This window comes from Vulpes vulpes, chromosome 2 (genome assembly GCF_048418805.1).
Source record: "Vulpes vulpes isolate BD-2025 chromosome 2, VulVul3, whole genome shotgun sequence".
Lineage (NCBI taxonomy): Eukaryota > Metazoa > Chordata > Mammalia > Carnivora > Canidae > Vulpes > Vulpes vulpes.
In genome coordinates, this window is record NC_132781.1 from 135,272,166 (window position 1) to 135,299,050 (window position 26,885).

General features: G+C 39.4%; 2 protein-coding genes across 6 annotated transcripts in view; both read left to right on the forward strand.

Annotated features, from left to right (window-relative positions):
- The window catches only part of NLN (neurolysin), a 104,437-nt gene that overhangs the window by 44,974 nt on the left and 32,578 nt on the right, over positions 1-26,885 (forward strand). For all 5 annotated transcript variants that reach the window (XM_026019526.2, XM_072750051.1, XM_072750048.1 and 2 more), the window contains 6 exons: positions 6,901-7,008; positions 10,089-10,191; positions 10,810-10,970; positions 16,555-16,690; positions 17,692-18,058; positions 22,665-22,866. In XM_026019526.2, coding sequence (XP_025875311.1) covers positions 6,901-7,008; positions 10,089-10,191; positions 10,810-10,970; positions 16,555-16,690; positions 17,692-18,058; positions 22,665-22,866 — 1,077 coding nt within the window. The remainder of the gene's footprint in view (positions 1-6,900; positions 7,009-10,088; positions 10,192-10,809; positions 10,971-16,554; positions 16,691-17,691; positions 18,059-22,664; positions 22,867-26,885) is intronic.
- The window catches only part of ERBIN (erbb2 interacting protein), a 220,639-nt gene that overhangs the window by 44,900 nt on the left and 148,854 nt on the right, over positions 1-26,885 (forward strand). The gene's annotated exons all lie outside the window — the stretch shown is intronic.

Consider the following 26,885-nt stretch of genomic DNA (forward strand, 5'->3'; position numbering starts at 1 on the left):
GCTCAGAAATAGTAACCTCCCAGGAGCCACAGAGGTAATTATTCATCAAACTAAAGTGAGGAACATTTGGTGACAGATCTAAAAGATAGGACTTCAGTAATTGTTGCTAGGACATGGGTTATCTATATAGGAAAAGGAAAAATTGGATCTCCTACTCAATCAAACAGAGAAACAAGTTCTAGAAGTTTATATAGGAATAAATCTTTATGACACCTGAGCAGGGATATATTTGTTGAACAAGACACCAAAATGCTAACTGTAAAATGTAAGGCTGATAAACATGACTACATTAAAATAAAGAACTTAGGAGGTACCTGGGTGGCTCAGTTAGTTAAGCATCCAACTCTTGCTTTTGGGCTCAGGTCATGATCTCGTGGTCCTGAGATCAAGCCCTGACTTGGGCTCCCTGCTCATCAGGGAAATTGCTTGAGGATTCTCTCCCTCTCCCTCTGCCCTTCTTCCCGCTGTTAGTGTGTGTGTGCTCTCTCTCTCTCTAAAATAAATAAATAATCTTTAAAAAAAAAGAACTTCTATTAATAAAATGAAAAAACACTAATACTAACAAATACTGAAATATGTAAATACTAAATTAAGAAATTTGTAAAATATGGAACTAGAAAAACATTTGTACCTAGGATATATAAGTACTACTATAATCAATAAAAAAAGGCCAACATTCCAAAAGAAAAATGGGCAAATGACATGAAAAGATATTTTAGGAGAAACACAAATGGCAATTAAACATGAAAAGATATTCAGTCTCATTAATAATTGGGGAAATACAGGGACTCCTGGGTGGCTCAGCGGTTGGGCCTCTACCTTCAGCCCAGGGCATGATCCTGGGGTCCCGGGATCGAGTCCCATATCAGGCTCCCTGCAGGGAGCCTGCTTCTCCCTCTGCCTATGTCTCTGCCTTTCTCTCTCTGTGTCTCATGAATAAATAAATAAAATCTTTAAAAAATAATAATAATAATTGGGGAAGTACAAATGAAGGTCACATTAAGATACCATTTTTCCTCATCAGGCTGGCAAAAATAAGTTTAACAATGCTCAGTATCTATAAATATGAATCAGTGGGAATGTTTATGCGCTACCTGTAAGGGTGTTAGTTAATTCAAAAATTAGAGTAGTAACTAATTTGGAGAAAAATTTAGTATTATGAAGTTGGATCTCACATTCTTCATAACTCAGCATATCCTTACTGTTTACCTAGAAATATTTTTGCATTTGTGAAATTGGACAACAATTTTGTTGTTCATAGCAACATTACCTATAATAACAAAATGCTGAAACAAGTCAGATTTCTATCAGCAAGAAAATGCATCAAGGAATTTTAGTATTTTTACATTGGAATATTTTATAAGCAGGAAATTAAGTAAAGTATGGCAGCATGCAGCCCCATGGCTGAATCTTAGTAGCAATGAAAGAAAAATGTCGCAGAACACTACAGTGGGATATCATTTCATCAAGCTCAAAAGGAAACAAAACCAATTAATCTATATGTAAGCAGTAAAACTGGAGAAAATATTTAGCATAAAAGTCAGGAGAATGGTTATCTGCTGCACAGGTAAATGCAGCCATGTTACTATTCTATTTTGTAAATTAAAGGGTGGATTTAATGTGTTTTTATAACATATGTTTGTAATTCCACTCATTTATAGATTTAAAATATTACATGCAAATTTAACATGTTAAATTTAGCCTTAATTCTACCAGAAGAAATAAAAGAATAAGAAATTAAAGCAACCATTTCCTCATTCCTTTAGCTAAAAGCTTGTCCAGGTATCGGAAGCCAGCAGTCAGTCAGGGCCACAGGTGTTGGTTTTTCCAACCATCCTGACAAAGGTTTCTTAGTTGTTAGCTAAGAAGCCAGCAGAGAAGTCTTAGACACTCTTTCAAGCCGTATTGATGAGAAAAATGTGCAGTGTCTCCATGCTAAAACAATCCAGGCATGCAATATTTTATTCCAGTGAACTGCTAACTAATACACATAAAAGAGGGATTCCTTAGTGAAATAAAAGTCTCAGTTATGCCAGCTGAATCAAGAAATACAGTTCTCTGTTGTAATATTATTAATATTTTTTTCAGAGCCCTGGGCTTTGGTCAGGCCAATTCATCTTAGCCAATTAGTGACTTAAAGTTTTACTGTTAAAGTGTAAAAGAATGGGGTCATGGTATTAAGTAAAGATGCTTTTAAACATTATATGGTCTTTTACGCTACCAGCCATGAAGGCCTGCCTAATTAAAATACACAAACCAGTGCTTTGAGACTATGCCCCCCCCCCCAAAAAAAAAAGGAAGAAGGGAAGGGAAGGAAAAACCTTTAGTCAAAAATCAGTATGATAATGGTAATTCCCTTAACCTACACCATCCCTTCTTGATTTTGAAACATAAGTCTAGTTATTGGTCATAATCAGTACTACTGCAGCTTGTGGCTTTGTGAGGCTTTAAAAGCCTACAGACCTAATACAAAGCATCAACTACCTTGCCTTAGTTTCCCTACTAGCCAGATACCACTCTTGGGCTTCCCAAGTATTGAGCTCTCTTTTCACTCACTACCTGATACTGATGTTAACTGCTGGTATTTTTGTTTTCCTTTATATAACTTTTTTTTTTTTTTTTTAGATTCTATTGATTTATTCGTGAAAGACACAGAGAGGCAGAGACACAAGCGGAGGGAGAAGCAGGCTCCTCACAGGGAACCTGATGTGGGACTCAATCCCTGAACTGGGATCATGCCCTGAGCCAAAGGCAGATGCTGAACCACTGAGCCACCCAGGCGTCCCTTCATATTACTTAAAGCACCTCAAGGATATTCATCTTTTTTTCCTCCAGTACCCGGCATAAGTAGGAGCTCAGTGAATGTTTGCTGAATGGAACTGAACCAGCCCCCATTAAAATGTGTCTTCATGCGGTATGGTTCCCCGTTCCCAGTGTCCTCGCTGGGCTTCTGGCTCACACCAAAGCAAGGGCTCTTGTGGTATTTTGAATTAGTGGTCAGCAAGCAGGCCTTTCTGTGCCCCGCCCCGCCCCCCGCAAACACAGGCAAGCTACCTAAGAATGTCCTCTTCACAGTGGTCAGATAGAAACCTAACAGAAAACATAACGTTGAAAAGAACAGGAAAAACAGGAAAGGAACTGCATATATAAGACATTTAATTAAGTTATGCCTCTGTCTTAGCTTTTGCAATGGGATCTGTACTCTGTTATCTTCTATTGCTATAGCATATTCCAAGCTTATGAACTCATTTTTCTTTTTTTTTTAATATTTTATTTATTTATTCATGATAGACATAGAGAGGCAGAGGGAGAAGCAGACCCCGTGCTGGGAGCCCGACATGGGACTCGATCCCAGGACTCCAGGATCACACCTTGGGCCAAAGGCAGGTGCCAAACCGCTGAGCCACCCAGGAATCCCTGAATTCATTTTTCTAAATGATATTCAAAGAAATGTACCATCTTAAATTTTCAGGGTTCTTTTAACAATATTGTGGTTTCTTCTTTATATACACAATATGAAAAATACCACTGGAATTATCTTTTATTTATATATTTTAGAAGCTGAAATGGAAGGTCTTGCAAAGAAAAGAACAGTCATGGGATAGAAGGTGGGGAGGAGGGACGCCTGGGTGGCTCAGTGGTTGAGCGTCTGCCTTTGGTTCAGGGCCTGATCCTGCAGACCTGCGATCGAGTCCCATGTTGGGCTTCCAGCATGGAGCCTGCTTCTCCCTCTGCCTGTGTCTCTGCCTCTCTCTGTGTGTGTGTCTCTCATGAATAAATAAATAAAATATTTTAAAGAAAGAAGGGGAGGATTGCAGAGAAATTAAGAAAAATGTTCACTGATTTATAATAAAATTCTAAAGAATGATAATAAATCAAGGTATAATCTAGTGGTATAATATATTGGGGAAAGTACCAAAGTAAGAATTTATAAAATGTATTTCTATGCATTTTTACTAATCAATAGCTGAGTGAACTAAGAAGATCATTTAACCTCAGTTTTCTTGTTTATAAAATGAGTATACGAGCATATGTGTCAGTGTGTGTGTGTGCACATGTGCCCACATTCACACTTTCATGTGAAGCCTCTTTGTTACAGGAGGAGAATAGGAAGAAACTAAATCTCCTCACCACAGAGATTAAAGTAAATCCGAGCCTCTACTGTCAGATTATATAAACTGGAAAATTTCTCAAGGGCACGTTAGGCCTTCCCCCACCCCTAATGAGGAGAAACTTCACCCAAGGAGGTCTGAGACCTGGTTCAGATTCAAATGGATTAAATTCTTATTCAGGAAGGAAGATGCAGTTACCACAGAGCAGTCCAAAGTATTGGCTGCTTTGCTCCTAGAAAATCCTTACACAGTGATTCTGCTCTTGCCTGGAGATTATAAGGGAGAATATTCATATGATCAGCTCAGGAATGTGCTTTAGAAGCACATATCAGAAGTGCTCTCCTCCTACGAGAGCCCTCCAGAGATTTCTGAGGCCTCAGAGTCTGACTGGCAGATGATTCCTGGTTACAGTTGAGTCAGAATTTTGTTAAGGGTCATTTTTGTGGTAAGTCAAACATTTCAGTACAGATAATTAGTCATTTTTTTAAAATTAGACCTAATTTGGGGCAGATTTTTCTCAGAACATCCTTGTACCTGTTGATGCCCGTCTTACCTTTTTAGGGAGTCGGTCGTTTTTACCCAGTCAAGACCAGGAGTTTGAGTTTACTCTGCCGAGTATGCTTGTAGGCTTTCTGAAGGACCAGCTCTGTACTCCCGAGATACAGCGGGGCCAGGCACTCCTAGCATGTGAGCCCTTCCTGACCAAGCATAGCAAAGAGGGAGAAATCTGCTCACGGCAGCTGGTGGGCCTCGCAGTGAGCCTCTGTTCTAAGCTCAGGGCCCTGGTGACCAGGTGAAGCCAGGAACCCGAGGCCCTGGTACACTGCTGCCCAGCAGTGTGCCTGACTTCCCCCATGGCTCACTGCCCTGCAGGGAAGGCCTTCTGCTCTGGCTCTGCTTATTTGGTCCCCTCACAACTTACCCAGCTCTCCCCAAACCCTCCTCATGGGGAACTTTTTTTCCTCTGCTACACATAGCTCTCGCCTAGATGCTCCCCAACCTTACAGCATCCAGTATTATACCTTCTAGAAACTCCGGTTGCTGTGCCCCACACCTCAGGACATACTTCCTGGTGCTGTTAAAACCAGCCTTGATCAACCCAGGTTAATCACATGCCCCTGAACTCTGTGATTCGAACGGCTAGGCATCCCTGAGGGAGCCAGCCCACAGCCCTGTTCTCTCCCTGGCCATTAGGGGTTTCCTCCCACTGCAGGCACATGCTGCTGGGATCCCAGTGTGTGCCAATATCAGTTAGGGGGGGTTCCAACTCCAGTCATGCCAGCATGTGCAGAAGTTCTCCAAGGAGATAAAAGAAGGTTATAATGGAAAAAGGAGTCTAACTGTTCTCTGCCTCCACTGTGAATAAATGCAGAGGAAACTGTGAGTAATGTATGCACAAAAGTGCTTTAGTACCTAGGACCTACGATTTTGTATTGGTAGGCAAAGTGAGATACGGATTGCTGTATCAAGTAGTACCTTTAGTTAAAATACAACTATTTGAGGGCACCTGGGCAGCTCAGTCAGTTAAGCATCGGCCTTTGGTTCAAGTCGGGATCTCAGAGTCCTGGGATTGAGCCCTGAGTAGATCTCCCTGCTCAGAGGAGAGTCTGCTTCTCTCTGTGATTTCCCTCTGCTTCTACCCCTTACTCATATGTTCTCTCTCTCTCTCCCAAATAAATAAATAAAGTATTTTTAAAAATAAAATACAGCTATTTGCCTGTTGCAATAAAATATGAAAAAAAGCTGCAGAATGATTGCAGCAAAAGCCTTACACCAGCAATCTAAAATGCATGTTCTGAAGCTAAAACTTTGTTCCTTCAAAGATGTCTTTATTTGGGAAAATATAAAACTCAAGGGTGGGCAGCCCAGGTCTTGATGGAGAGAGAGTGCACCCAATGGTAGGTCTCTAAGGCTCTAGAGACACGTGTCCCTTATTGGCTCTCACCCAGGCTGAATCCATTACACCTGCTGAGTCTGTCTGGCGTCCCTATTTCCTCCCAGGGACCATGAACTGACCAGCCACCCAGATGTGCCATGTCTGTCCTGCCACCTGTTTTGAGAAAACATCTGGTATTTTTATTAGCTTGCTTTTGCCGGGGGAGTTCTCCATTCTTTTGAGTGACGTTGTTTTGCTCCTGCATACAGGTTCAAATGTTCTGTCCAGCTTTCCTCCTTTTTGTGCAGTGTTGACTCATTTTCCCAGATACTCGTTCATATGCTGCTTGTTGTAGTCTCTTGATCTCTCTTGCCAAATGACAGTAAGGCATTTTTGAAGTGTTGGAAGCCTTTGGCTGGGGTTTTAATCCAGCTGTCCTTGTTTGGTATGTTGGCAAAAGAGTCCCATTCTCCATTTGTGTAGAATTTGCCCATTATTTCTATTCCTGCCTCTCAAGTGGAACCAGGTTAGCAAATGATAGAAAATTAAATCCAGATGATTCGTGATAAGGAATACATTCTTTGAAAAAGACCATGGTCATAGAGAATACTCAGAATGAGATTATGCAAATGTTTCTATTATCACACTTTCAAGTGGTACAGGCATTTTTGATTCTGATTTGAGGCGAGGCAGTTCTGTTTAGCTTTTTTATTTATTTAATTTTTCCCTTTTAAATGAGCAAAGCTCACTAAAGCATAAAAGAAATTAGGTCTTCAAAAGAGCCTGCCTCGTAATCACCTGTGTGCTTCATAGCCCAAAAGAGATGATGAATAAATTTGCTTTGGTCTCATAGTTTATAATTTACCCATGCACTATTGTAACAGAAATGGTTGTCATACCCTTTCATTTCAGGAAACATCTGATCTGAGTAAGATAAAACCTGAAGCCAGGAGATACTTGGAAAAGTCAATTAAAATGGGAAAAAGGAATGGGCTCCATCTTCCAGAACAAGTTCAAAATGTGAGTTTATGTTTCTTTTTTCTTATTTGAAAAACAAAGAATAAATAAAATACAACAGAAAACAGGTTGGAAAACAACACATTTTTATTATGGAAAATAATACATAATACAAATCCATTTCCAGTGTATTTGGTAGTCAGTGGTTTTAAATTCTACAACTCCTTTCAACCTCATGGTGACTGACAACTGATAATCAGAATTTTTAATCCTATGCAAATTACATTTGTTTCATATGTGCTGGGCTTATATTCCGTTCTCCATTTTATATTTCCTTATGGCTATTTCCAGGTCTTAGTAGTTGATTTGCACTCTCACTCCCATGGTCATTGGTAATAAAATTTTTATGATAGAGAGTTTTAATACAAGCACTTTGGAGTGGAATACCCTAGGATTAATATAGTTCTCCCTTGAATATCCTGGGGGTTGAGATAAAAATTCCCCTGCACAGTCAAAAATATCCACACTTCTCACTCCCCAAAAACTTAATAGCCTGCTATTGACCAGAAGCTTTACCCATAACATAGTTGATTAACATGTATTTTGTATGTTATATGTATTATATATTGTCTTAAAGTAAGCCAGAGAAAAGAAGTTATTATTGAGGAAATCAAAAGGAAGAGAACATACATTTATAGTACTGAACTTTATTTACTGAAAAAATATCTATATATAAGTGGCCCTGGACCATTCAAATCCCTGTTGCTCAAGGGCCAACCGAATATGAGGACACATTAGCTACTGAAAAGTGCTCCTCAAACTTTTTCTTGTCTGATGCTGATCCTGTCTTCCATTATCAGAAGTAAACTCAGCTACAGAATTAAATCATTCTTCTTGGACAGGAAATACAACCCTGGATCTGTTTCCAAGTCATTCTTCTAAACAGTAGAACAGGAAACAAGTGTGAAAGATAGCCAAACCAAGTGATGTCAGCCTAGTAGATATAACTGAAGGTACTACTGAGATACAGGTACCTTTCTGTCACCTAAACGCCCTTTGAATACCTTGTATCTTCCTCAGCCTAGTTAGAGAAATGTGACTGATCTGACTTACGTAATTTACCTTATGTCTTCCGGGTCACTCATCATTTCTGTCTGGGACATTGTATTAGTTGAAATATGTTTATTTACAATTGATAAAACCCTATTGACTCAGTTTAAACAATAGAAAAGATTTATTTGCTTGTATAACTAGAAGATCCACCATCCAAAAGGACATAGTGTCAAACTTCCTCTCATGTCTTAATGGCCTGCATTGGATTATATGCCTAATCCTGACTCCCCTTTTAGTCAGGAGAATGCCAGGCCTTGCTAATCAGAACCAGTCAGTACTACAGTGGGGATGGGATTACCTGAATGGTATAGGGTCACATCCCTGAAATTTCAGATAGGATCAGGTCCCACCCAAACTACATGGCTAATGTAGAATGGGGGAGAGGTGGAAGGGAGCTTGAGGTGATAACCCAAGTGTCCAAAACCAATACTGCACAGTATGTGTTAAGTCAGCAGACTCAAATTAAGTGTGCACCAGAATTATCAGGTTATTCTTGTAAACATTAGAAACAGGAAACCAGTGTGAAAGACATCCAAACCAAGTGATGGTTTACAGCAAAACTGTTAAAGCTCTGAGTACAGAGTCCCACCTCTGAGAGTTTGTGTTTTAGTTGGTTTGGTTTGGGTCTTAAGAATATACATTTCTAACAAACTCCCAGGTGATGTTGGGGTCAGGGCCATGCTTTGAGAACCATTATGGTTCCTGAAATTTCATTATCCAGCATCTTTAGAATATAAGACAGGTTAATATAAACATTTAATGTTTTTCTTGTGGTTTCCTTTTTTGCTTCCTCTGATTTCCCACCTAATATTTTTTATGCAAATGTTAAGGCCCCTATTACCTTAGTTTACAAAAGTCTATAAAACTAAGACACAGCCTTTTTTCCAAAGCAACCATAAAATTAATTATCTGTTTACTTCAGCACCAAATGTTGATTTCTACATTAAAACTCTGAATTGGAATAGATTAGAAATATGTTAATTAGGGGTGCCTGGGTGGCTCAATCAATTGGGCATCTGCCTTCGGCTCAAATCATGGTTCCTGGGTAGTGGGATCAAGCCCCATATCGGGCTCCCTGTTCAATGGGGAGTCGGCTTCTCCTTCTCCCTCTGACTCTCCCCCTTGCTTGTGCATTCTCTCTCTCACTCAAGCTCTGTCTCTCTTTCTCAAATTAATAGATAAAATGTTTTTAAAAAAATAATTTTAGGGCAGCCCCGGTGGCGCAGCGGTTTAGCGCCTCCTGCAGCCTAGGGTGTGATCCTGGAGACCCGGGATCAAGTCCCACATCAGGCTCCCTGCATAGAGCCTGCTTCTCCCTCTGCCTGTGTCTCTGCTTCTCACTCCCTCTGTGTCTCTCATGAATAAATAAATAAAATATTTAAAATAATAATAATAATTTTTAAAAAGAAAGAAAAATGTTAATTATTAACAGGCTACTACATTCATTCATTCACCCAACAACTATTTACTATCTGTATGTACTCTGTACCAGAGTCTGCTTCGATTATACCTACTAAGTTTATTTAATTCTTACAAGTTAGTTCTTATGACTAATTTCTAACACATCACTGGGATTGCCTTTTGTAGGTGTTGCATACAGATACTCATGTTGCATACTGATACTCTGTATCAGATACCCATACAGATACAGATACTGCATAGAAGACTTCAAGACTTCAACAAACTATTTTATGAAACACATCTTTAAAAAAACACTTCCTGCAGGCTGGACATAGAAGCCAATCTTCATGTAAAAGTGAAACTTGTTTGAACAATGGCATTAAAAATGAAAGTTTCGGGCAGCCTGGGTGGCTCAGCGGTTTAGGGCACCTTCTGCCCAGGGTGTGATCCTGGAGTCCCGGGATCGAGTCCCACATCGGGCTCCCTGCATGGAGCCTGCTCCTCCCTCTGCCTGTGTCTCTGCCTCTCTGTGTGTGTGTGTGTGTCTCTCATGAATGAACAAAATCTTTTTTAAAAAAATGAAAGTTTTGTCTTATTGTTTATGTTCTATATCTGTATCTTCTGTTTAGGAAATCAAAGCAATGAAGAAAAGAGTGAGTGAGCTATGTATTGACTTCAACAAAAACCTCAATGAGGATGATACCTTCCTTGTATTTTCCAAGGCTGAACTTGGTAAAATTCTGGGTTTTTTTTTTTTTTTCTGGTTAAATAGTATAATTTAGAGAAATAATGTTACCTCACCATTTGCCAAATCAAAGTTGAAAGAATTCTTTAAAAAATGATCAGGTATTTTTCTATAGAACTCATCACCCCTTCAACAAAAAAGACAACCAAAGCATGCCTAGATTTTATTCTAATAAGAATATATACTATTTCTAGAGATAATCCAAAGGAGATTTCACAATATTTCCTGGTAACTTATGCTAGTGTTTAACAGCCTTCAGTGCCTTGAAATTTTTTGCTTTATAATATCTCCTACAGTGCAACTTTAAGTAGTCTGTGCTTAATCTGTTCTGAATCTTTTGTGGCTTAGCTTTGCCTGTTCCCCATCAAAACACCATCTGTACAAGTGCACTGAAGCCTATTCATATTCTGAATTACCATCTCCTAAGCCACCGTCCTCTGATCACCACCCCCATTCTAGTAACATCAAAATATTATAAGGATTATCATTATTTTACTTGAATCTCAGTTACTTCACAGAATTCCTAGAGCTTCTTAAAGGCACCATGCCAATTGCTAAATACACTAATAATGAGTAGAAAAGAATGAGAAAATGATTTTTTGCAGGTGCACTTCCTGATGATTTCATTGATGGTTTAGAAAAGACAGATGATGACAAGTATAAAATTACCTTAAAATATCCACACTATTTTCCTGTCATGAAGAAATGTTGTATCCCTGAGACCAGAAGGAAGATGGAAATGGCTTTTAATACAAGGTGCAAAGAGGTACTCTGAATGTTTTGTCTTTCTTTTGTTTTTGTGGAAGATTTTAAGAAATGGGTTTCCTTTGTTTACCCATGTTGACATCAGCTCAGAGACCAATATGCCTAGTTGTGTATTATGCCTCCTAATTTCTTAAAGCTTTTAACTTTCTCCTTGCTCAGTAGCAGCCTTGGTGTGGCCACATCATAAGCTGTTTTCATTAAAATAGAATGGGTTAAATAAACAAAAGTTGTATTCTTTTACCAAGTCAGAAGTCTAGGCCTCTCTGTCCTCAACAAATGACTTCCAAGGCCATACCAGCTCTCACCATGTCCCAGCCTTTAGGGAAGAGGGAAAATAAAGCACCTTTAAGAAGACCTTGAAATGATGTACATCAACTCCATTCACATCCCATTGACTCGGATTCCATCATCTTGCCATATCTAGCTACAGGGGAATGGGGGGAAATGTAGTCTCTGGTTGACAGCCATGTGCTTAGCTGAGGGGATTCCACTGCCAAAAGGAAAAAAGGAAGAATTAAAAATGCCTTCTGAGAGTCAGCTGGCCAGTTCTTCCACAGTCTGCCTCTCAGGCCCTCCAGATAACTGTGAGCACCTTCTTGCCACACCTAGAACCCACTCACCATATGTCAAATCGTAACCAGTTAACTGCCTCGAGCTCAAAGACAAGGCTGTCTGGAGTCCTCCCCACTTGTAGCTTCCTCATGATCTAGCAACTTATGAAAGAGAGAGCATGTTGTCTGATCTGTTCATCCCCAACACACACACCCACTGATGGATTAGGAACGCAGTAACCACACTAAAAACTCCTGTTTGGAAAAGGAAAGAATGGGAGACATATGGCAGGCCCATACCAATTTTCAAAAACTGGCAGAAATTGTGAGGATTCCTTGCTTTAATGAAGGTCCTTGGATAGCTCCTTAAAGTTACTTTTTTTTTTTTCCTAGCAGTAATTAGTAATTGTACCGCGCGATCCCTGATTTTGCCTGCCAGGAATTCTTTCTTGTCTGTTGCCCTCTAGGACCAAATCCTGGGCAGCTACTAGTCAAGATTCCTGCTCATGCTGGTTTGAAGCCTGAGGATTGCTTTAGGGATCAAATAACCACAAGCTTTTGTAGGCCAAGTTCATGATGCCTTTGGTAATATAATTCCCTCAAAAATGTAGTAAGTGTCTTGTCTGTTTGCTTCCAGTCAGATTCAGATTAAAATGATTATACCCAAGTAATACTTTTGGTCAGTAGTTCCTAAGTCTTCTAGATTTTTTTATATTGGCTCCTGTATCTTGTCCATCTTGCTTTAATAGAGTCTGCTATGGGGCCTTCTGAAACAGTAGGCTTGAGGAAAAAGACAGTATTCTCAAACTACTCTCTGTAATTCAGTAACTCTAAGTAAGTCTTTTCTCTTGATCCTAGGAGTACAGAGCGATGGCTCCCCCAGACATCTGAGGTCCTAGACTATAAGCCATGGACAAAACCTTGGTTAATAGAAGTCTTTTCCTTCTATCTTTGTAAACTGAACAGTTCTCATTTGAGTTCATCTCATGCAATCTTTCCAAAAGCCACACATAGCAACACACATGCACCAATGTTAGATGTCCCCAACAGTCCCTCTAGGGCTAAGACTTAGTAGATAATTGTCCTGCCTTCCAAGTTATGATATGAAATCATTTTAACAAATGTTACCCATGGTATAATGAGGATTGCCAGCTTCCTAGCCTGCTGTGTCTCTGTTCCCACCTTCTACTTCTGTACATTTTTTCATTTTTCTTATGGCAGTACCCTATTCCTAATACCAGCCTCTGTGTGTGTGAGGGTACAGGGTAAGCAGCTATACAAAAGCCAACCAACAGTGCAGTGACTCAAATAAGATAAAAGCTATTTCTCTTCAGAAAGGATTAGTGGTTGGCAGAGGCAGGGGACACTGGGGAATTGCTGTTTAATGGTTACCAGGTTTCCAGTTGGGGTGTTGGAAAAGTTTTGGAAACAGATAATAGTAGTGGTTGCCTAATAGTATGAACTGAGTGCAATTAGTGCCACTGAATTAGACACTTAAAAATGGCTTAAATGGGAGTTCCGGCAAGAGTGGGAAGGAGAGTGGACCCCAGAGAGCCCTAAGCAGCTGCACCCCCAGTGGCCCAGTCACCATCACTGTCACCACGCGCCCTCACCTCCGCAGCACCACAAGGTCATCACAATGAAGGTGTGGAGAACGTAAAGTGGTTCACTTTAAGAAGTTGATGCAGTTCTATCAACAGAAATGAGACCAAGGTGTTTGTATACCAGATTGCCAAAAAGAATCACCCTGGGAAGTACCTGCTTAGTGTAGGAAAGGGAGAGGCTGGAGTCTGGTGTGGGAGGAGGAAAGGGTAGGGAGACAGCAAAAGTGCCAGGCTGTGGTGGAGCCCCAGCTCAAGGCCATAAATATGCAGCAGGTGATAACTGTTAAAGATGCTCTTCATTGCAGGAGCCTTCCCCACAGTTCCCCCAGAAGTACCAGAATAGTGAGGATGGGGAAGGAGGAGGACTGGGACAGTGCTCCTGAAAGGCAAGCCCCACAGTGCCAGACCTCCCATAGACCAAGTTCCCACTTGACTGGGGGCAGCAACCACTCTTCCAACCCTCGCCCACAGGGAGAAGCACTGGAGGGCTCTGACCAGCAGACAGGAGAGCAAGGCAGACCAGTGAGACAGTGTGTATGGGGGTTCAGACCACGATCCCACAGGGTTCCTTCTTGACAGAGACAGCCTGAAGTGGAAAGGAAGGAAAATTAAGATGAGGCCCAACATCAACAGCTGCCTCAAGGTCTCTGCCAACTTAACTCCAGTGACCCACACAGATGCTAGAAAACCCCAAACCACAAGATTCCAGAGACAAACCTAGCCAATCTACCTCTGAGAATTGGTAGGCTCGTGAGGCTGGGGGCACTAAGTAAATGCGGTCTTACCGTCTCTACTATCATCCGGTTTAGCTGCCCAAGAAGAAGTTGTAAATATGAATTTCCAGCAGTAATAAATAAACAAGAGACTGGAGCCAAAGACTTTAAGTGCTTGCCTTTTGCCCATTGAGCCGATAAGGAGAACTTCTAATCTGCATTATCTATGCAGCCTGAGGTTTCTATTATTTTTACCTAAAGCTGTCTTTTTTGGTAATGATAAACGGGTTGGGTTTGGTTTGGTTTTTTAGCCTGGTTTTTCTCAATACGCCTTTAAAAGTCTTTAAGTTGTTTTGTATCTGGTCAAGTTAAGATTTAAATTTAAGAACCTAATTTTAAATTTGTAATAAAAGTTTACAACTTGATTTTTTTTCAAAGTCAGCAGATGGCAAGCACCTGCTAATAAAAGTCTTAAATAATTTTTTTCAAATGGTTAAAATGGCATTTTTATGTTATATGTGTTTTAACACAATTTCTAAAGGTGTATTTCTCTTGCAACTAACAGTACAGAGGTGAGTGATCCAGAGTTGGAGGAGATAGCTCTGCCATCCTTGGTATTGTGGCTTCCACAGTCATTGTTGTCACATGCAGTTCACAGCTGACAAGACAAGCATCTATAAAGAGATAACCCAGGAATTTTACTCATGACCTCTTTGCTAGTCCCTTGTTCCGTTGCATATCATGTGGCCACAGCTAGTTTTAAGAGAGGTTAGGGGAGGTAGTCAAGGTATCATGTGTCCAGCAAAAACTCAGAAAATTCTTTTACTAAAAGAAAGAATGGGAGGAGGGGGATTTTGAGAAAATTGGCAGTCTAGAGAGAAGTCTAGGAAAACTGAAAAAGATGGGAAAACTCAAACTAGTATACTTTAGAACTTGAGAAGAGTTATGTATTTCTCTTATCCATATTTCCATTCTAGTTTTAAAATAATGAAAATTAGAGTAAATAATTATTTAGTATTTGCTCACGTACCAGGCACTTTTCTGTGCACTTGACATATATTCTGACTTGAGTCTTCGTTATCACCCTACGATTCAGCTACTTCTATTGTCCACATCTTAAAGATGAGAAACCTGAGGCTTAGAAAGGTTAAAGGGCTTAACAAAGGTCAAATAAATAATAAATGGTAGAGCCTAATTAAGAACCTGGATAGACTGACCTCAGTGTGTGATCTTCCTTAGAAACAATTAAATATGATTTAATCATTGGGGTAATTTTTCTTTGACTTCAACATTTATTACTTTCTCCAGGAGATTACTTTTCCTTTTATTATTAAAAAAATAAAGCAATATCATTATTTATATTCTTAATACATACAAAACAAAAACAAAAAAATGTGTAATGATTTGAGATGAATGTTCACATTGCTATGCAACCATCACCACTATGTGTCTTCAGACTTTGTCATCTTTCCCAGCTAAAACTCTGTACCCATTAAATACTAACTCCCAATCTTCTTTTCCCCGACCCCTGGGATTCACTGCTCTATTTTCTGGCTCTATGAATTTGACTCCTCTAGGAACCTTATGTAAGTTGGAATCATACAATTTGTGAGACATATTTTGTGGCTGGCTTATTTTACTTAGTGTGATGTCTTGACGTTTTATCCATGCGCTAGCATTTCTTACCCTTTTAAGACTGAATAATATTCCTTTGTATGTATCAACCACATTTCCTTTATTTATCCATTGATGAACACGCTTCCACCACTTGGCTATTATTCACATAATGTTGTAGTGAACACAGGTGTGTAGATATCTTTTTGAATTCCTGCTTCCACTCTTTGGGATACATACCCACACGTGGAACTGCTGGATCATATAGTAATTATGTGTTTAATTTTTTAAGGAATTGCAATACTATTTTCCACAGCAGCTATACTTTTTACATTCGTATCAGCAGTACACAAAGGTTCCAGATTCTTCACATCCTCACTAACACTATTTTTCTGTATTATATTCCTTATAATATAGAAATATATGTATTTTATAAAATATATATATTTCATTATATTTCTGTTGTTTCTATAGTAGCCATACTAGTGGGTGTGAAGTTAAAGTGGCAAACTAGTGGCTCCTTCGTGGCTCAGTGGTTGAGGTCTGCCTCCGGCTCAGGGCATGATCCTGGGATCATGGGTATGATCCTGGGATCCAGGATCAAGTCCCACATCCAGCTCCCCACAGGGAGCCTGCTTCTCCCTCTGCCTGTGTCTCTGCCTCTCTCTCTGTGTCTCTCATGAATAAATAAATAAAATCTGTAAAAAAAAAAAAAAAGTGGCAAACTAGTGTTTATATATATTTATAATACCAAAAACAAATTTAAGTATCAATATTTGTTGCAGTCTTATCAATGAAATTAAATGTGGAATCACTGTAGTCCTTAATATTTTCCACTCTTAAGTTTATAATACCTAAAATTTTATTAAGACTTCATAGCAACCTCCTGGGGGTTAAAAAGTCGGTTATTTCAGAAATAAAACTCAATCATAGCTTTTAAAAAAAAAAGTCCGTTAACACTGTAGTAATTTATTCAGAGGTGAGATGGTTTAAAAATACCTGACAGTTTTGCCAACCTAAAAATACATGTAATAACTCTCTTTTAATGCTTTGGATCCAATTAATGATGAATCTTTGTTTTTGTTGTTGTTGTTTACTACTAGGAAAATACCGTAATCCTGCAGCAGCTACTCCCACTGCGGGCCAGAGTAGCCAAACTCCTTGGCTATAGCACACATGCCGACTTTGTCCTTGAAATGAACACTGCAAAGAGTACCAGCCACGTAACAGCCTTTCTAGGTGGGGTCTTTTTATACTCAGTTGTATATTTCCATCTTTCTTTTTCTTTGATTATCTCACTGTATCCAGCTAAATGCATGGGCTCTTACGTATTTGTCCTCAATTTGTCACAAATATTTGTAAGATAAACATGTATTTGGCTCTGTTACAGGACATGGCAGTTTGGAAGTCAATCCTAGAGTGTAAAGGTGAAGACAATTGTCTGATAAGCCCTGTAAAGAGAAAGAAGGAAACTTAAGGGAGATACAAAGTGATCCAATTCTGATTAGGCCTGTAAGAGAGTATGTGAATACAGGCAGCAAGAGGATAGCCCAGATGGAAATGTGCCCTTTTTAAATTAAAATAAGTTAGGGGGAAAAAAATTAAAAATAAATAAATAAAGTTAAGGAGAAAGCGAAATAGTCAAAATTAACCACGGTATATAAATTGTGGTATCCATCTAAAAAGTGGAATTGCTATATCCAAATAGACATTCTTTATAGGAAGGGATTGGTGATAAACAAAACCCATGGCTGTTCTTTAACTGCCCTGAGCAGTTTTTAGTAATAGTGATCACAGGTTGCATCTGATTTATCTTCCCTGGCTTTTTGAGGAGCCTCATCTCATTGAAGAGTAATCATGTACCTGAGATGGTTTCACTATTGTTTTGTTTCCTGAGTTATATAACATTCTGGAGTCAGAGTTCTCCGAGATAAACTTGAGCTTTGTTGATGGTATGAGGAAGTTGTGGCTTGATTTGGCTGGTGCTAAAAAAGAAAAACTAAAAAAAAGAGGGGGGGGGGGGCCAAGGAGCCATGATAAATTACCCTGAAGAGAACAGCAGTGCTGTCATAAGAGAGCCTGCTTTCCTTCCCTCGCTCTCTCCTTCCACTCTTCCTTCCTCCCATTATGTGTATCAAGTACTACAAAGGAGAAAACACCGTGCTAAAACACTGGTATGTGTATAAATGTGCTTGCTCCCAAAAGCAATAAATCACTGGCTTTTCCCATTTCCCTCACAGATGACTTAAGCCAGAAATTAAAACCATTGGGTGAGGCAGAGCGAGAATTTATTTTGAATTTGAAGAAAAAGGAATGTGAAGAGAGAGGTTTTGAATATGATGGGAAAATCAATGCCTGGGATCTACATTACTACATGACTCAGACAGAAGAACTCAAGTACTCCATCGATCAAGAGAGCCTCAAGGAATACTTCCCAATTGAAGTGGTCACTGAAGGCTTGCTGAACATCTACCAGGAGTTGTTGGGGCTTTCATTCGAGCAGGTGGCAGATGCTCATGTGTGGCATAAAAGTGTGACACTTTACACTGTGAAGGACAAAGCCACAGGAGAAGTTTTGGGACAGTTCTACTTGGACCTCTATCCAAGGTACTGAGAGTCCTATTGTTGGAAGGAACTGTAGGGATTCGATTCCTACCCAGGTTAGAACTCTTGTCTTCCAGAGTTCTCACGTGTGGTTCTTAGAAGTGAGAGTGAACATGTGGTCTCTGAAGCCAGAGTGTCTGGCTCTGTCACTTACCAGGCATCTTACTTAATAATGTTCCTGTGCCCCAGTTCCCTTACCTATATTATAGGTTTGATAAAATGTGAATATTAGTTCTACCTGCTTTGTAGGGTTATAAGGATGAAACAGTTAATGATGTGCAGAACATTGATTAGAAGACGACTCTGCATATAGCAATTGCTTAGTAAGTGTTTGCAGCCATCATCATCATCATTACCATCATCATCTGGTTTGTGCACTGCACTTACTTCATTTAAAATTGGCCCCTTGGGACGCCTGGGTAACTCAGAGGTTGAGCGGCTGCCTTTGGCTCAGGGCGTGACCCCGAGATCCTGGATCGAGTCCCACATCCAGCTCCCCGCAGGGAGCCCACTTCTCCTTCTGCCTGTGTCTCTGCCTCTCTCTGTGTGTCTCATGAATAAGTAAATAAAATCTTTAAAAATAAACAAACAAATAAATAAATTGGTCCCTAAAATATTTATTATTCAGGTAATCTGTTTGCCAGTACTCTTTAGTCTATGGCACTTCCCTGAATCTGGCTGAGAAGCAGCACAGTATAGTAGGAATAGCAAAATCTTTGTAGTCATTCACATGGAGTTGAGATGCTTAAGTGACTTAACCTCTTTGAGACTCTGTTTCTTCCTCTGTCGTTGGGACTGGTAATCCCTTTATAGGATTACTTCATGCATTAGGCTATTTATGCATATCACCCAGGCTAGGTATTCAGTCAATGGTGAGAATTCAAAATATTATTGTCTCTGAAACATGCAGTAACTATGGACTCTGTTTCATCAGACATGAAAGGATTTGGATCACTTTCTCTCTAGGCTGCTTTCTAAAACAAAGCTAGGCTGTTACAATTACCAGTTCGTTTTACTAACTAGGCCAAAGGAAATTGCAGTAACCCCCTACTTTTTGTAGTGCAAGAAGTTTTTAACCCACAGACTTTGGGTGACTTTAGGTACTTGCTGGAAGGACGCTAGCTAACTGTGTCATCCAGACAGTGGAGTCTTATCCCAATGTTTTTTGGACTTACTTTCACTTTTGATATAATCTAAAAATAAACCATGTAGACGGGTCTATTTTTAATAAGAATGTCAGCATAGAGTTTTAAGCCAAAAATTCTTTCCGGGGAAACCCTTCAGTCTTGGAGTGTTCTGTAACTGTCCCCAGGTTCTACTTCCAGGGTCAAAGATAGCAGTTCTTGCCACCTCCGCCTGCTGTCTCCCTGCCAACATATAATTGGTTTCTTTTGTACTCTGAGATCTGGCCATTGCTACCAGCACTGATATGGGAATCAGAAGCTGATCTCTTGTGAAAGTAGTGACCTACTTAATGTTCACTTCCTGTCACTTCATAAAAGTGAGATGGAATAACTCATTTTCTCTACATGAGTCCAAAAATGATATTTGGAGTAGGCCTAAAAAAAAAGTTACTTTTTTTAAAATCACATTTCAATTTTTATTCATTGAATACTAAGATTCTCAAAACAAAAAAGCAAAACACTCTGGTTTTAACATAAGATGCTTGATACGGACCTTTTAAAATTTATTATTGTTTTTTTAATCTGCATTTATTTTATGCAGAATTTACACCTGGGCCATAAGTTTTTGTGTCTTTAGTTTCTTTTGGGATATCTTTTTTCTTCTGTGCAACCTCCTCTGGTTTAGGGACAATCTGCTCTTTTTCAGTAAGAATCATCTCAGTGTGGCAGAGAGAACTCATGTATGGGTTACTCCGGCCACTGCAGTGAAAAGTATGAGGGTGGGGTGCAGAGGGATTCCCCTTGGTCACCGGAGCCAGATTCACTACTGTTGTGACAGCAGCAGAGCAAGAAATGACATGATATCCCAGAGCATTTGATAGGAAAGAAAAAGAAAGAGATTAAATAAAGCTAGCTTCGGGGATCCCTGGGTGGCTTAGCAGTTTGGCGCCTGCCTTTGGCCCAGGATGCGATCCTGAAGTCCCGGGATCAAGTCCCACGTCGGGCTCCCGGCATGGAGCCTGCTTCTCCCTCCTCCTGTGTCTCTGCCTCTCTCTCTCTCTATGTCTATCATAACTAACTAACTAACTAAATAAATAAATAAATAAATAAATAAATAAATAAATAATAAAGCTAGCTTCATAGCATAAAATGAGTAATATACAGCAATGTCACTGGGGAGCTTTTGTTCACCAGAGAATCTACATTTAAACCTGTAAGTTGCAGCATTACTCTCTGCATTTTTATTTTTTATTTATTTATTTTTAAAGATTTTATTTATTTATTCATGAGAGACACAGAGAGAGAGGCAGAGACACAGGCAGAGAGAGAAGCAGGCTCCTTGCAGGAAGCCCAGTGCACGACTCAATCCCGGGTCTCCAGGATCACTCCCTGGGCTGAAGGCAGACGCTCAACTGCTGAGCCACCCAGGCGTCCTATTCTCTGCATTTTTAAACATGTACAGTGGAGCACCTGGGTGGCTCAGTGGTTGAGCATCTGCCTGAATTCAGCCCAGGGCCTGATGTTAGACAGACAAGGCTAACACAGTAGCACACATACTACTCTCAAATGAAGAACACACTTTTGGGGAAAAAATACACTCTTGACCTTCCATAGTGCACTAAGAGGTATAAAATAGAATAGTGGCACCTGGGTGGCTCAGTCAGTTAAGCATGTGCCTTTGGCTCAGATCATGATCCCAGGGTCCTGGGATTGAGCCCTGCATCAGGCTCTCTGCTCCACGGGGAGTCTGCTTCTCCCTCTCTGGCTCCCCCTGCTTGTGTTCTCATTCTCTCTGTCAAATATGTAAATAAACAAAGAGATAAATTCTTTAAAAAAAAAAAAAAAGATTTATAGATCTGTTTACACATTTAGAAGTAACTACATGGAATTATTCTAGAAGCACTGGTTAGCCCATTGAACCACCAGAATCTGGGCTGGCTGAAAATCGTATCACATTCAGTATATAGTTTCTGGTGTTCACATTCATGGGGCCTGTCCCCTCCTCATCTGTCCCCTTCCTTCCCATGTCCCTGCTCAGTGCTGACATAGCCTGTTCAGTAGGTCTCATTTGTAGGTCTGGGCCCACACTGTGTTCCTGTCCTTCCTTCAGAAGGAGAGGATTTTTTTCTCTTCTCTTTCCCTTGGCTTTGGGTTTTTACCAGTGCTGTTAGGGCTGCAGAGTTTGTGCGCTTCCTCCCAGAAGCGAGGCAGCGCTTCATTCCTTTACCCAGGCAGCTGCTCCCTCTCCAAGCCTGCGTGGACTGATGCTCTATCAGGGTATTCCCTGGCCACCGTCTTTTTGTGTGCCCCTGGCCAGGTTCAGGGAGAAGACCCTGCAAACAGAGGCAGAATGTCCTTATCTGTAGTTCACAGAGGCTCCCTGTTTTAGCTGGTCCACCACAGCCTTTGACAATTTGTTAAAAGACTTTTCTTACTGGTTTCTGCAGGATTTGCCCCAGGTATATAAAAAAAAAAAAATGCTTGCTTCCTCACTTCCTCTCTCCTTGGAGGCATCTGTCTTGGAATGGTCAGTTAGTCGAATGCCTTCCAGTTAGTGATGAATTCAGAAAAAGTTGTGATTTGGAGATTGTGAAACACATTGTGATGGTTGTGTGGATAGGAACATTGCCCTTTCTAGCATTATACCATTATAGGAAGCTGGAAAAGGCTAATTTTTTTTTTTAACTTGAAGAACAGTTAAAGAACAGCAGGGAAAACAGACTAATAAGGAGTCAGCAAGAAAAGATAATACAAAAAAAATGTATATATTAATCAAAACAAACTAAAAGTTCTACCCCAAACCTGAATGTACTGCTAGTCTTCTGGCCAAAAAAAGAAAAGAATGAAGGAAACCTACTTGTGGAATAAAGTCTAACTGCACATTGCTTTTGGAGAGACCATCACTGATACCCCATTGTCCAAGAATAGACAACTTTATAGTGTAATTTATGCTTTTTCCCAAGCTAACTAAAAGCATTGTTTCAGAAAGGCCTGACTAGTTTATAAAAGGAGCTCATTTAATTGTGAATGCTGATTCTTCCTTCCTTGAATAAAAGGAACAACCTTCTTGTTCAGTATTTGGTTTTCTGTCAATTCTAATTTTAAGAAAAAACTGCCTCGTAAATCAAACTATATCTTTTATCTCAAGTTTGCACAATTTAGTGTTTAGTGACCCTGTCCTTGGAGAAGAAAAGCAAGATTCCATTAAACATTGAGCTCTGTACTGGGTATGGTATATACTCTTAATTCTTACATTAAGATTTTTCAGCAAAAGAAACCTTGGAGATAGAACTCATGTGAAGCGATAGTAGAGTTTTTGTTTGCTTAGTTCTGGTTTATCCATTTTGATAAAATGTTGACCTACTTTCTAAGTGTGGATTACATCCCTCTGGTATCCAGTAAGACTTTGTGTCTGAGAGAGGTCCCAGCAATGTTGTTGCTAGAGAAGAGTTCTCATATCTCACCCATGATGCTCTGGTTCCCAGGGAAGGAAAGTACAACCACGCAGCCTGCTTTGGTCTCCAGCCTGGCTGCCTCCTGCCTGATGGGAGCCGCATGATGTCCGTGGCTGCCCTTGTGGTGAACTTCTCACAGCCAACAGCAGCTCGTCCCTCTCTCCTGAGGCATGATGAGGTGCGGACTTACTTCCACGAATTTGGTCATGTCATGCATCAGATTTGTGCACAGGTGAGTAATTTTTTTTTCTTTTAATGGTAAACCTACTAACTGTTTTTCCGACTTTTATTTTTTCTGCTGCTGTTCGATTCCTCCCCTTAACATGTTTTTTCAGCATCTGAACATGCTCACGAATCTCCTAGGCCTTCTGTAAAAAAACATAAAAGTTTTCTTATTGTGTCCTCACATATACCCTGTTTTTTACTCAGAGGTTAACCCACTGGTAAAGGATCTTCATTGAATACCACCCTATGGAAAAAGATTATCATTAAGGGTTACAGATAACTCTGGGTTTTTTTTACTTTTAATTATCTTCTTCTCCATAGGGATTTGGTGTAAGCCTCACAGATAAACTGTGCTGTAATCTCTTTTCTTCCACTTATTAATGCTTTGTTTAGTTCGGTGATTTTCAACTGTCTCAGACTCTACTCCTTTTTTAATAATAAATACATTGAAACACCTCCCACTACTAGCCTCAAATTAAAATCATAGATAACGTAGTATAACCATGTGGAGAACTTGCCAAAAAGGGCATGTGTGTGTGTGTGTGTGCAGTGGCTTGCAACTGATTTCTCTATTTCTGAAAATGAACATTTTTTTCTCAACTTAGTAATACAATTCAGTAAACTAGGCCCACCGTATTCTAGGATAAACCATATGAACTTGTTAATATTTCACTGTTATCTGACTCATGAAAACACCAAGTTAGAAACAGTTTATTTATTTTTTTAAAAGATTTTATTTATTTATTCATAGAGACAGAGAGAAAGAGAGAGGCAGAGACACAGGCAGAGGGAGAAGCAGGCATCATACAGAGAGCCTGACGTGGGACTCCATCCAGGGTCTCCAGGATCACGCCCTGGGCTGCAGGCGGCGCTAAACCGCTGCGCCACCGTGGCTGCCCTAGAAACAGTTTAATAAACAGTTTAGAAAACTGATATTAGAGATACCTGGGTGGTTCAGTGGTTGAGCATCTGCCTTCAGCCCAGGGCGTGATCCCAGGGTCCTGGGATCAAGTCCCACATCAGGATCCCTGCGTGGAGCCTGTTTCTCCCTCTGCCTGTGTCTCTGCCTCTCTCCGTGTCTCTCGTGAATAAATAAATAAAATAGAAAGAAAGAAAAGAAAAGAAAAGAAAAGAAAAGAAAAGAAAAGAAAAGAAAAGAAAACTGATATTAAAAGAAATGGAGGAAAAAAATAAATAAATAAAATAAAATAAAAGAAATGGAGAACAGTTTTCCAAATTTGAAATTTCTATGCATCTCTAAAGGCAAAGTTTTTAAGAAGAAGCTTTTTATTAGAACAGTTTTCAATTTACAGAAAAGGTGCAAGGACAGAACAAAAATTGCCCATGTAACCCTCCCCGTTTCCTCTACTCCTAACATCTAATACTACCGTAATACATTGGTCACAACCATGAAGCCAGTGTTGCTACAGTACTCCTAACTAAACCCAGCACTTTTTAGATTTTACTCATTTTTTCCCAACAGCCGTTCTCCACACAGAATTTTTTTTTCACAGAGAATTTTTTAGTTGATATATTGTCCTCCTTGAACATAAAACAAATACATTTTTATGTTTTCCAGATAGTTAGGCCTGGGCATGGCTCCATAGTAAGATATAATGAAGTGTTCATTATGAATAACCCTGAATCTAATAACAAAAACTACAGACTGATAAATGTGGTTTGTGTTGTAAACTCAAGCCCTAGAATGATATTGCCAAGTGTCTTGGTTCAGGTTGCTGTAGCAGAATATCTTAGCCTGGGTGGCTTATTAGCAATGAAAACTTCTTTCTCACAGAGGCTAAAAGTTCCAGGATCAAGGTGCTGGCAGATTTGGTATCTGGTAAGAACCTGCTTTCTGGTTCACAGATGGTGCCTTCTCACCATGTTGTCACGTGATAGAAAGGTTGGGGGTCTCCCTGGGTTTTCTCTTAGAAGGACGCTGATCCCATTCATACAAGTTCTACCTTCGCGACCTAATTACCTCCCAAAGGCCTTGCCTCCTACCATCACATTGGGGATTAGGTTTCAACATATGAACTGGGGGGAACAAAGACATTCCATATTGGTCAATAGCACCAGTGGTGACTTGATTTTCCAAAATGGTGAACATTTTTTGGGGAAACTTACAAAAAGCAGTCTTGCTTTGATTTACCTAGTTGATCTCAATAGTTCAGAGTCCTGGAAATTAAAAGTAGGTACAAAATACTTTACAGAAATATGTGCAATGGAGTTAGTTTCTGGGCTTTCTTAATTAAGATTTTTCACTTATGTAAATGTCCAGTAGGACATATGAATGGCATGTAGCATATGGGACAATTGTTTTTTGTCCGCACTTATGCAGTCGGTCCTGGACATCTAGCATCCCCGGCCCTCAGAATAGCTCCCAAGTCATTATAATAACCAAAGATGTATCCACTCAGTTCCAAAACAATACTGTCACTATTGTTTAAAAAAACCTGTTTAGTTCTTTTAACAATTTATCTTTACATTCTGATTTTTCCATGTTTAGTTCAAAAAAATAGGGAAATAAGATATGAAATAAGTCCTCATACTCCAATGTAGCCAGTTCTATCCTGTATTTAATCCAAGGAAAAGAAATCTTTCAGAATAACCCAAATTTTCTTTCTGACATAATTTTAAAGTACTTTCACAGCTATCAGGTTCCTACAGTATTTATTTTCAATCAGTGTCCATTCTGTGGCTGTTTCCTTTAATTAAGATAAGTCTAATTTCCATTTCCTTTTTTAAAAAATATTTTTATGAGTAATTTAGAAAAGTCAGATACCTTTTTGAATTTCAGACTTATGGAATATTACTTAGGTTGTCCAAGATCCAGTTATATATTTGTACATACATAAACCATAGCTTGTTTTTAGAATAGTGGATCTTAACTCTTTTGGGTATGAGGATTCTATGAAAATCTGATGTTAAGCTGTGGATACCTCTTCTAGGAAAATGTACATACAACTCATATGCTCAGATTTTTACATAACATTCCAAAGGGCTCACAGATTCCTTGAAGCCCAGACCATAATGAATTCCAAGTTAAGAACTCCTGGGTTATAGCAGTTTCCTCCTTATTTGTATATTGATTAGCAACTAATGATTTCACAAAGGAAGTAACTTGGTGTGTTAATCACATTTATTAAAGTAATAGTGATTCTTGAGTGGGTTTTCAGTGCTCTTCATGTGTGTTCTTGTTTTCAGACACAGTCCTCTTAGAACCTGAGTATTATATGCTTACCATGTGCTCATAATGCATTTCTCTACCACTCTGTTATTCTCATGATCTCTTGTTATTTTTGATCCTTTGAGATAGTCACTTTTAATGCTGGAAAATAATGTTCCTGGTTCCTAAATTTATTATTTTAGAGCTCTTTGACTCTTAACTGAAATATATGTATGTTTATGTGTGTGTGTGTGTACGTATATATATAAACTGTATGAATGTATAATATATACATGAATCAGTATATATACTGATATACTGATGACAGTATCATGATGATGATAGTGTTTGTATATGGTGTCTCTATTGAAACACTGGACTACCTTCAATTCTTACAGAGTTTGCCTAACTTCCTTCATGAACACAGAATGTGTCATATAACTAAATAGTGTGTAGTACAATACCTTGATTGGTCATCTCATGAGATCATCTTTGAAAAATCTCTATTAATTCTTTCAAATGTATGTAATGTTTTAAGAACTTTTAAAGATATAAACGTTGAATTACTATGTTGTACACCTGAAATTAATATAATGTATGTCTACTATAGGTCAATTAAAAATTTTTTTAAAGAATTTTTTTTTAAGATTTTATTTATTTATTCATGAGAGACAGAGAGAGAGAGAGAGAGAGGTGCAGAGACACAGGCAGAGGGAGAAGCAGGGTCCATGCAGGAAGCTCAATGTGGGCCTCGATCCCAGATCTCCAGGATCACACCCTGGGCCAAAGGCAGGGTCAAACCACTGAGCCACCGGGGCCACCCAAAAGAACTTTTAAGTTAATTGTATATGGAACCA